Here is an 11523-nt window from a genome sequence, read left to right on the forward strand (position 1 = left end):
ACTTACAGAGAAAACTATGTGGATAAACAGTTTTATTGTGCGTTATGCACGTGCGTTGATGATGTCGACAAACTCCGGCTTCAAGGAGGCCCCGCCCACCAGGAAGCCGTCCACGTCCGCCTGAGACGCCAGCTCCCTGCAGTTCGCTCCCGTGACCGAACCTGGACACAACCCATGAGCAATACGTGGGAAAATTAACCTGCGTTTATTATATTTGGGAAATAAATGTTTAAATAGCATTCAAAAACTATAAATAGTCCAGACAACAAAGACTTGGTATATTTCTGTTTTTTGTTGTAGTATCAGGAACGCCAACATTTTCACAAGTTGATTTTTAGAGTTTAAAAGAAGATGAAAATAGTAAAACACTGTTCTATATCCAGACTGGATGCATTTTGAGTCGTTTTTTTTGTTTTCAGCCATCATATATATTATTGTTAACATCTGGTTAATGATGCTTTAATTGTTTTAGATGAGTTACAAGTAAAAAAACAACAACAATATTTACAACTTTTGTTTCTTTTACAGCTTTTGCAGCAGAAACTGTCAAGAGAAACACAATCCATCATTTCTATCAAACAGAAATATGACAAATTTGTGACTCAAACAAAAAATATATAAAATTGTGTTAATAACCTGCATCATACACCAAAAAATGTGTATTTTAAAGCATATCACTTTTGATAAATAATAAAATAATTCGTAATCACAGTCATAAAACACACACATGAGGATAGTATGACTTTTAAGTTTTTATATATATTTACAACTTTACTGTATTTTAGTTTAATGGCAGCAAAAGGATGTTGTACTTTCTTATTGATAGTAAAATATGTTTTTTTTGCCTACAGTACAAAATATTCTTGACTATAATTCGCTATAAACTGACATCATAACGGTTTAGATGTATAAATTCAGGAAACAAAGCTCACATTGCTGTTTAATTTCAGTTTTTTAGTTTTACCCACACTTTGACTGTTTTCTAACCTCTGGGAGGTTTTTACACTCATTCAGCTCCACCATGTAAACTTACAGAGTCAATTCTTTAAAACTTTCCACAGTTTGGTGAAATATAATCATGCAAGTCACGTGACGGCTGCTTCATACAGCCATGGGTGTAGTTTAAGTTTTTATGACGGTTGTTTCAGTTGCTCCAAATGGCCACGCTGAAAAGCTTAACGAGGAAGAACAAGGTGACATTTAGAAGGAGACCCCGTGGGTTAAACTGAGCAGAGCTGCACGGTTCGACCCATTACAGCAAAAAATAACGGTCAAACCCAACGGCACCCGTGGGGAAAGTGCTGGAGTGTGTTTGTGATGATATCTGGACCTCTTGAAAGAACCAACGAGGGATAAATCTCTGAACTTATTGATGTCAACCACAACCAGTAGCAACTGGATGCAGGAGATAGAACCGTGTCGTTATTTGATTTATTTTAAATGTTTTACGTTTGATCATGCGGCCAATCATAGCATGAAGGGTTTGCAAACGTTACACAAATCTGGATTAAACATCCTGAATTATGAGGTCATATTTTTATTTTAGAGTATGACAAAACGTCAAATCTTAAAATGATAAAATCACATTATTTGCCTGATTTTGTGCAACTCTACCTTGTTTTGTTGTTCCTGTTCTTCAAAGACAACATTTCCTGAAAGGTTAGCTTTGCCCTGATTGGTCAGAAAGGTGTGGAGCACAAACTAGTTGGGTTATAAGTGAATGAAACATGAAGATGCTCATTTACGGTAGAGAAACGTCCCGGACCATAAAGAAAACGTTCATCAGATCTTTGCAAAGACTCTGAGCAGAAAAATCCTTACAGAGTTGGAAATAAACGCTAAAAAGTACATAATTTCTGCTTCAACGTGAGATTAGGACTAAAATGAGTGTTTTACCTCCATAAATGATGCGAACAGAATCGGCAACGTCGTCTGAGACGTTTGCTCGGAGCCAAAGCCTCAGCTTCTCGTGGACCTCCTGAGCCTGAAACAAACAAAACAGAAATAATTTATTATCGGACAAGTAAATCTGATAATCCATTCAAAACACAAGAGAAGGTTATTTTGTTGAACTATTTATCCTAATAAAAACATATTTTTTATTGTGTTGCCCCCGTTTAACGTCATAAATCTGTAAAATAACTTTCTTGGTGGTAACAGTCTGATTCAAGGTCATTAAATAATCACCTAATTTAAATGAAATGAACCACTCTAACATTTTCCTTTTTACTTAATTACATTCATTGATTTTAGGCACTAACAGGTGAGGAATCAGAAAACTGAATATAGGTGAAGATAAAGATTAAATCTAGATGAATAAATCATAAATAGACAATAATTTTATTTATTTGTTTATAAAATGACAGACAGCTTTATAACAGTGAATTGTCCATCATCCTAAACTTCTATTAGTTCTCCCTTCTTGTTAACTTGGATTTTTATTATTTGTTTTCATTTTATTTTCAAGGTCACTTTTCTTACATGTTGAATTCATATTTTCTGTTAACAGAACTTGACTTATTTTAAAATTCAGTCAAGTTTCAAGTCAGACTGAATTTTTTCACGTTGACTTTAATGTTCCTCCGTATAAAAACCTGACAGGCACGTGAAATGAAACCAGATTCAACATGAGTAACCACAGCTGCTGCTCCTCTTTGCTTTTACCTGCTCAGGTGTGGCGGTCATGCCAGTGCCGATGGCCCACACCGGTTCATACGCCAGAACCACCTTCCCCCAGTCGTTCACATTCTCTGCAACACAACAGCCCAGAATTACAGATAAAACACTGAAGCTCACAAAGCCACGAGTTTAGATTCACACAGACATCTACAGAGGAATAATCCTTCATAACCCGACACTTGAATTCAGATTGAGGTGTCCTGGAGGCAGCGTAAAGCTGAGATCATCCTTAAAATCTGAAGCTTGTCTTTTAGTCGCCTTGCAGATGCGTGACAGAGGCAGAAAGCAGGAGACCACTGACCTACTTACATTTAGAATCAGTCGGCAGCCTACTTTTGGCTCAGAAGGAAGACACACGAGACCAGCATGTTACAGAAAACAGCCTTAATCAGGTCATACCATCCAGAGTACAGTAAATCAGGGGTTCCCAACTATGGTCCTTGTGGAACGCCGTCCTGCGTGTTTTACTTGTTTTCCTGCTTTGACGCACCTGATTTGAGTGAAAGTGTGATTAACAGGCTTCTGCTGAACTTAAAGAAGTAATTAAATCACTGATTCAGGCGTATTGGAGCAGGAAACAACTGAAACATGCAGGATGGTGTTCCTCAGGGACCAGAGCTAGGAACCACTGCTAAAGATGCCAGAGAGGTGCAGGTTCGGATGAAAATACCCTGAAGCTGCGTCTATAAATTCTCCACGAATACGAACTTTTACAATTATTTATCTTAGAGATGCAAATCTTTTACCAATAAACTCATTAATCACTGTTAACCCAAGAAATAAAGACCAATATTTCAAAACAAATGCTTTCATTAAACTATATTATTGTATTTAGTCAAACTGATTTAGATGTTTTAGGTGTTTGTCATGATAAAATTTTAAACTGTGTTGTTATAATTACAATATTACAAATTTCAATTAATATTTGAGGATTCTTTTTAAAAAAAGAAAGAAGATTAGTGATTTTTTTTTAGAAAACCTGCGATGATTTGCGTCTGAGTGAAAACGACGTCGTCGGTGGTTCCGGCCTCTCGCTCCTCCAGCTTCTCGCCGATGCAGGCGATCACACCCAGATCATGTTCCAGAGCGTGGGCCACCTGAAGACAGTTTACAGGTGAGTCTGTAACATGCAACGACTGTAGAAATAACATCAGTTTGTGCAGGAAGAATGACGGGAGCAAACAAACAGCCTCAACGGTGAAAATTTCACATCAACCGACCGAGGCGACTTTTAAATTAACTGTTGTGGATTTTTTTATTGTTTTAAATCCTGTTGAACATATGAAGGTTTCAACACTGATACAATATACTACATAAAATGATTTGTAAGGATTAAAAGTTTAGTTTTTAATGGATATATTCTAAAATATTAACTTGTATTTGTTTGTACTCTGGTACAATATGAGGGCTGCTGTAAATAAATATAACAGAAGGAACTGGTGAGGAGGGAGATGCAACATGGCTTCGACGAAAGGATGACGAGGGAGTTGAGCGGAAACATTGTTATAGCTGCAAGATCAGCAAACTGAGACAGTTTGCAATCTGACAAAAAAAAATCCAGCATTCAAAACATGAGTCATAATCCTTAAACTTTATTTATTATTCATTTATTTAATATGTGGCCATGTAGCACCATCCTGGAAGCTTTAACTTGTTGTCTCACTATTTTATGACTTCACAGGATGTTTCACATAAATGTCTGTTTTTGTAAAATGAGAATACAAATACAAGAATGTTACAATCTGACGCGACAACAGCCACCAGGATGTAATTAAATATGGGTGTTTCCACCTTCTGCACAACTCAAGTAGTCACGGAGTCAAAGCATAACAGTATGTTAGAACTGTGATTTTATTTACAATTGTGAAAATTATCGACGTCTTTGGAGTCTTACCAACATCAAGGTGAACCCATGCCAAAACGACAAACAAAACCATCTAACTAAAATTTTTTTTTCTTACCTGAAGAAAAAGAAAAAACAAAATACAGGTCTCTAACCTCAACTAAACTAACGAAAAGCATGAGAAAAGGGTCTTAAAAATAAAGTGAGAGCTCACCCCTACAACCTCCTCATAAAACTATTTACACTAATTAATCTGATGAGGGACAGTGGGTCAGCTGCTGGTTGGGGAGAGCAGAGTGAGTGGAAGCTCTCATATACATCCTGGTGGCTGTTGTCGCGCCAGGTTGTAACAATTGGGGGCTCGTCCGGGATCGAGGTTGTAACAATTGGGGGCTCGTCCGGGATCGAGGTTGCAACAATTGGGGGCTCGTCTGAAGCCGAGGTTGTAACAAAGAATTTTTAACATAAGACAACATTCATGTTTTTTCTTGTAAATCTATGTCATTAATGTTGGAGAAAAATATTCTTGCTTTATCTTACTTACTCAAAATGAGCCACACTCGACAACAGGAGAAGATTTTTAACTGGTATTTTACTTGCAAGGACAGATTTTCAGGAGAAGTTACACAGATATACAGGAGGTACATATGAAGACCAGTCACGAGAAGCTGCCATGAGCTGTGTGTGCAGCTTGTTTTTAGACTCTTATCAGTTCAGCTGAGCTCACAGCCTCGGAGGCGTCCTTGAAGCGACAGCTGCACTTAGCAGCCTCGCCCAGCTCCTCATCCCGCTTTCTGCAAGCCCAAATATATGGTCCATGGGCAGAGTTAACATTCTCAGCCCTTGTAGTTGAAAATATCCATAAACTTTGACCAAAAATTCCCTAACAATTAATTTCTGAGATTTGTCTTCAAACTTAAGCCCCACCCACTGGCTCATGTTAATAACAATGACCCTAATACACCTTTTGTAAAACTTTGAATAAAGCTGAAGTAATAAAAGTAAGGACCTGCAACTCAAGTAAGTTCTTTTTTAAATGCAATGCCAATTTTATTTATTAAAATATATTTTTAATATGTTGGAGAAAAATGTACAAAATTAAAGCCGTTTTTTTCTTCCTAAAACTTTCTTATTAAATGTTTTAAGGCCAAACCATTATCAGCTGAAGCATCTATGTGTTTTAGATCAACAGAAACCAAACGCCTCACCTTCTGTCCGACGAGCTCTTCACTCTCCCCGAACACGTGGCGTCTCTCCGAGTGTCCGAGGACCACCCAGTCGGCCCCGCAGTCCTTAATCATGGCGGGGCTGGAGGGACAGCATGGAGACAGGTGAGTCACATCACAACACGCTGAACCAAATCAGGAGTTTTCTCCAGGCTGTGACTTAAATAAATGTTTATTTGTGATTAATCGTTTCAAACAAATCATCTCTTAAGGTCTGTTGGTTTAAAACACATAACTTGTCTCATCTGAACAAATACAATGTTCATATTTATCAAATATTTTCGTACTAAACAGCTATTTTACATATTTGAGAAGACTTTTGCTAAAGTGATATTTTCAGTTTATAAAAATGGATAAATAATTGATCATTAATTGAGATGGCTGCTCATAAAGTTTCAATTTAATAATATTATATTATACAATATATTATTCTTAGACAAAGTTTTTTAAAAGTAAAGTATCACATTACCATTTTGAACATTAGTGCAGATAATTAGGTGTTATTTCCACCCATCGTGACGCAAAGTTAGAATGTTAATAATAAAGCAAATAAGTTTACAACAAGGTGTGGACATTAATAATTCACTGATAAAAAAAAGAACTGTTCATTATATGGAAAACAAATACAAACAACAAATAAAAACAGTCTTATATGTAAATAAGTAAATAAATGTTCATTTTCTCTGATTTGTTGTGTTTGTGTTTTTCCCCTCAGAGGACGACACACCTGATCTCTCCGGTAAACGCTCCTTTGGACTCTTTGTAGCAGTTCTGGGCTGCGACGCTGATCCGAGGATCCAAACAGGACCGAGCGAAGTCCAGGTAGATGAAGGGAGCAGCACACACCACCTCTGGACACAACATCTGGAGGTTAAACGTGTTAACAGCCAGAACTGATGGACCGCTGAGCACAAAGAGTCCTGAACTCATGTGACCTTAGAGATATCATCCATCCATCCATCCATCCATCCACCTTCTCTCATCCATCCATCCATCCATCCACCTTCTCTCATCCATCCATCCATCCATCCACCTACTCTCATCCATCCATCCACCCATCCATCCATCCATCCACCTTCTCTCATCCATCCACCTACTCTCATCCATCCATCCACCCACCTACTCTCATCCATCCATCCATCCATCCATCCACCCACCTATTCTCATCCATCCATCCATCCTTCCATCCATCCATCCATCCACCTTCTCTCATCCATTCATCCATCCATCCATCCATCCATCCACCTTCTCTTGTCCATCCATCCATCCATCCACCCACCCACCTACTCTCATCCATCCATCCATCCATCCATCCATCCACCCACCTACTCTCATCCATCCATCCATCCATCCATCCACCCACATACTCTCATCCATCCATCCATCCAAACTGAAAATATTTATTGGAGTTTGTTTTAAACTGATAAATCACCCCACATAAGCACATAACTAAAATCTTTATTCAACAATTGTATAAAAACTCTAAATTTTGAGAAAAATAACCATTTATGTATCTAAAAACTATCAGAAAAAGGTGTGTTCCAGTTCCTCTTTGAATAAAAATAGTTACAATAAAAGTCTTGGCCTTATTGGGATGATGTTGCATAATGGATTATAATAAATTTAATGCAATACAAATAATTTCATCTCATGTTTGTATGAAATTACAACGATGACAGAACATTACATCACAATACATAGAAATTATTATAAAGCATCTAAAGTTAATACTCAACCGTAAATGTTCTGCATTATTTCAGACTTTGAACAAGCTGCATTAACAAAGTGAGTTAAAACAATTTTTAAATCTTGGTTTTCTGCTTATTCAAACTTTCGCTATAATTTAGTGACTTTGCACTGTGCGGATCATCCTGATCACGTGACTCGGTCTGAGCCGCATTACACCATCCTGATCACTTTCCTCCATACTAAAACCCTGCCAATCAGTGATCGATCAGTGTTATTGATCAGTCTGTTACCGGTCTCCTCCTGCAGGTCGGAGGTGTTCAGGTTCAGGATCAGCTCCCCCAGACTCTCCTTGGTCCCGTTCATCTTCCAGTTCCCTCCAACCAAGAACCTGCGGAGCGCCATGTCTGGTTCCCGGGGAGGAGAGGAGGTCGAGGTCCGGCTGGTGTGTAGGTCAAGGGCAGTGGGAAATATCAGCACCTTGCACCAGAGGAGATCAGAGCTCTTCTGGGCTGGGATTATGACGAGTGGAAAACCTCCTGGTTCTTCACTGCCCCCTGCTGAAGAGACTGAAAACTCATGGAAAAAACAAACAAACAACCAAACAAAACATGTGGTAGCTTAGGGGTCTGTGGTTGTGTCAGTGAGGGCATCTGGAGTAACTGCCAAGTCTTTGTGAGAGTTAGTTCACCGTGGTGACCCCTGAAGAAGGGAGCAGCCGAAAGGAACCATACATGTAACAAAGTTCATGCTCAGTCAAGGCTCATTGAAGACTCATTTTCAAGAGAGACCTGACTGTTGTTGTGAACAATGAGAACAATAAGTGCTGTTTGGATAATAACTTGTCCATCAGCTGAAAAGTAAATGTTCAGTGATACCATTGTAGTATGAACATATGCTGATATATATTCATAAATTAAACGGATTCTTTCATTTTTCTGGACTGTATAATATACGTGCATTGAATTTAGAAATGTAACGTGAGACGTTAATTATCTTTGACTCACCAACGACAGTGGGTCATTTATTAACAGAATCAAAGTTTAACACATCACACATTTACATTAATTGGTAAAATATGGAAAATAACAACATGGCTAATTTAAGCAAGTTTTACAGGAAGTAAACAATACAGCGATTGTTTTGTTACTTCCAGCAGTACAACAGCCATTAACCACACGGCGGTGGTTGAAAAACTTTGTTTCAGACACTTCTAAAAATATCTGGAATGATTTCTACTTGATAGAAGAATTTTAAAGATGGAAAGATGAAGTTTAGAGGGAGAAAAAGACGGATGAGGGAGAATGTTTGTGTCAGCATCAGAACGGCACTCTCCGGGTTTTTCCCAGCTTCTTCCCCGGTATAGGCCACGAGATGTAGAATGAACATATGCTGATATATTCATAAATTAAACGGATTCTTTCATTTTTCTGGACTGTATAATGACGTGCATCTGAATTTAATAAAATGTGACGTGAGACGTTAATTATCTTTGACTCACCAACAACAGTGGGTCATTTATTAACAGAATCAAGTTTAACACATCACACATTTACATTAATTGGCAAGAATTGAAAATAACGACAGCTTATTAATCAGTTTTACAGGAAGTAAACAATACGGCGATTGTTTTCTAGCTAGCAGCAGTACAACAGACATTAACCACACGGCGGTGGTTGAAAAACTTTGCTTCAGACATTTCTAAAAATATCTGGATTAATTTCTACTTGATAGAAGAGTTTTAAAGATGGAAAGATGAAGTTTAGAGGGAGAAAAAGATGGATGAGGGAGAATGTTTGTGTCAGCATCAGAACGGCACTCTCCGGGTTTTCCCCAGCTTCTTCCCCGGTACACTTAGGTGATAGAAATCTCTTTTACCTGGAGATGTCTCCCTGATACGAAATTCCATTTAACGCACCCTTTCAGCGTCTCCGTAGGAACAGCTGTGAATCGTCCGAAGTAGTGACGTTACTTGTTCGACACAAATTCACCTCACGAGTGGACTTCACCTGAGTGGAGTCCGTCAGAGTTCCACTCAGAGGTGGAAGATATCATAATCCCAATACTCGAAAGAGCTTTGAATCATGGCTGGACTTCTGTTCTCCCAAACGACTGGAGCTCAACTCCCAACTCGACTCAAACCGGACTGCGTTGAACTAGGAAGTACCAACCTTTAAAGGGCTCTATTTCCGGTTCACTTGGGAGTTTCCTGATTGGTCGTTTCAACCAGACAGGGGTGTGTTTTTGTGACGTAAGAGGTCACTAGGAGTTAGAAAAACAGCAAGAATGTTATGGAACAGATTGAAAATGTTTTCAGACAGACGAGAGGAATATTTAGACGAGTTGGCGGAAAACAGGTGCCAGCTTCTCTATTTACGTCTGAGAGGATTTAAAAACATGACAGTTCGTTCCAACAACTTGTTTGCGTTTGACTCCAACCTTGGACCAACTTACACTGCTCATTCAAAGACAGAAAATCAGAAAATGCATAATTACTCTGTAACAGACCTTAACAGGAATTCTAACTTTGCATGAGGATTAAAAATCATTATTACTGTTTCACAGTTAATAAAAAATGATTAGTTCACTGCAACATCTAAAATGGTTTGAACTAAAAACACTTTGATTATCAAACATTTGTAAAATAGTAATGATAATAGAAAAGAGAGTGTTCTTTCACTTGAATTTTCAAGAAAGAAAGTCTCAGGATGGGTCAACCTGTATTTCTGGATTCAAATCAATGAAATGACAGTTTCTGTCCCATAAAGTCCTTAAGGTCAGGATTTGACCTTCAGGCCTAGTTCACTACACCATCACAGATTCTTTGAAGCCTTGAAGCTACGTTTTGATAATATCCAGATCATCTGAATGTCTTGAGCAGTTCCAGAAATATGGCGTGTTTTTGTCGTGACCAACACACAACTTACCAGTTTTGTAATGTTTGTCAAAGCTTTGACGTCATAGGACTTTCAGACAGAGGCTGGTCCATCCTAAGGACTGAACGTCTGCAGGTCAGTGCAGCAACGGACGTTCAGACTTCTGAAGAAACCGCAGAGCCGCTCCACAGAAACTGGAGATCCAGCTCTTCAGCTGGTTTTGTTTAACAGAGGTGAAAAAAGTCTCATCTCTCTTTAACAAAATGATTAGAAACCATGTAAACCTGAGTCCACCCTTAATTTCTATGTTTTTCCTCCAAGCAGCCTGCCTTTTTATGATCTTTTAAATTCCTCATATTCTTCAGGCTTTTTAAAGTTATACTATTTTTAGATGAAACCTTTTGCTTGTTAAACCATTTAGCTCTGACATGTGAAGAATCCACAGAACGGTTGCTGAACTCAAGGGATGGACCGGTGCTGTGTGGACACAAACAACTTGGACCAGTTTTTAAAAAAGGTCAGCAGCCTGACACAAAGACAGTCTGCGCCCATTCCAAAGATAATGTTGACAGTTGACAGAAGAAGTGAATATTTCATTGATTTTAGCTAAAAACTAAAAACTTGTCAATCTGTGATCAACTGAAAGTTTCAGCTTTTTAGTAGAGTTGCATTCGGGTCTAAAAAAAATCCGATCCGGCTCGGCCTGAACCCGTATCATTTCTTTCCGAGCCCGACCCAAAACCGATCAATTAATTGTGATTACAGGCCTGACCCCCCCCCCCCCAATACAAATAATTAAGCTTTTGCTGCCTTTGTAAGCAAATCGCTTTGACACGATAGTTTTAAAAACGTATTTCAAAGAAAGGAAGATATAAGATTTATTGTTTATTAACAACAGTCAGCAGATTATTACTTATTATAATATTTTAGTTGCTAACGGTCATCGGCCGCGCACGTCCGCTGACGCAGCGGCTGAGTCCAGTTAATCTTCATGTGGGTCGCTGGCAGTGAGCCATCTGGACTTTTTTAAAGTCTTTCAACCGGCCGGTTAGCGCAGGGTCAACTGGCCAGTTAGCACACAGGCAATTGGCCGGTTAGTGCGCGGTCAATCGGCTGGTTAGTACGCGGTCAACCAGCCAGTTAGTGCACGGTCAATCAGACGGTTAGTGCACGGTCAACCAGCCAGTTAGTGCGCGGTCAATCAGACGGTTAG

At 38.8% G+C, this 11523-nt stretch overlaps 1 protein-coding gene across 1 annotated transcript; it reads right to left on the reverse strand.

The window, feature by feature from the left end:
* Positions 1-42: 42 nt before the first annotated feature.
* LOC119426027 (triosephosphate isomerase) lies at positions 43-7844 on the reverse strand. Its single transcript, XM_037693588.1, has 7 exons — positions 7728-7844; positions 6476-6599; positions 5731-5830; positions 3659-3776; positions 2665-2750; positions 1897-1984; positions 43-161 (listed from the first exon to the last, which is right to left on the reverse strand). Exons 1-7 carry the CDS (start codon positions 7837-7839, stop codon positions 43-45), a joined length of 747 nt encoding a protein of 248 aa, XP_037549516.1. The 5' UTR covers positions 7840-7844.
* Between the last annotated feature and the right edge of the window lie 3679 nt (positions 7845-11523).

The sequence above is a fragment of the Nematolebias whitei genome, chromosome 19 (assembly GCF_014905685.2).
Source record: "Nematolebias whitei isolate Nwh7 chromosome 19, NemWhi1, whole genome shotgun sequence".
Classification (NCBI taxonomy): domain Eukaryota; kingdom Metazoa; phylum Chordata; class Actinopteri; order Cyprinodontiformes; family Rivulidae; genus Nematolebias; species Nematolebias whitei.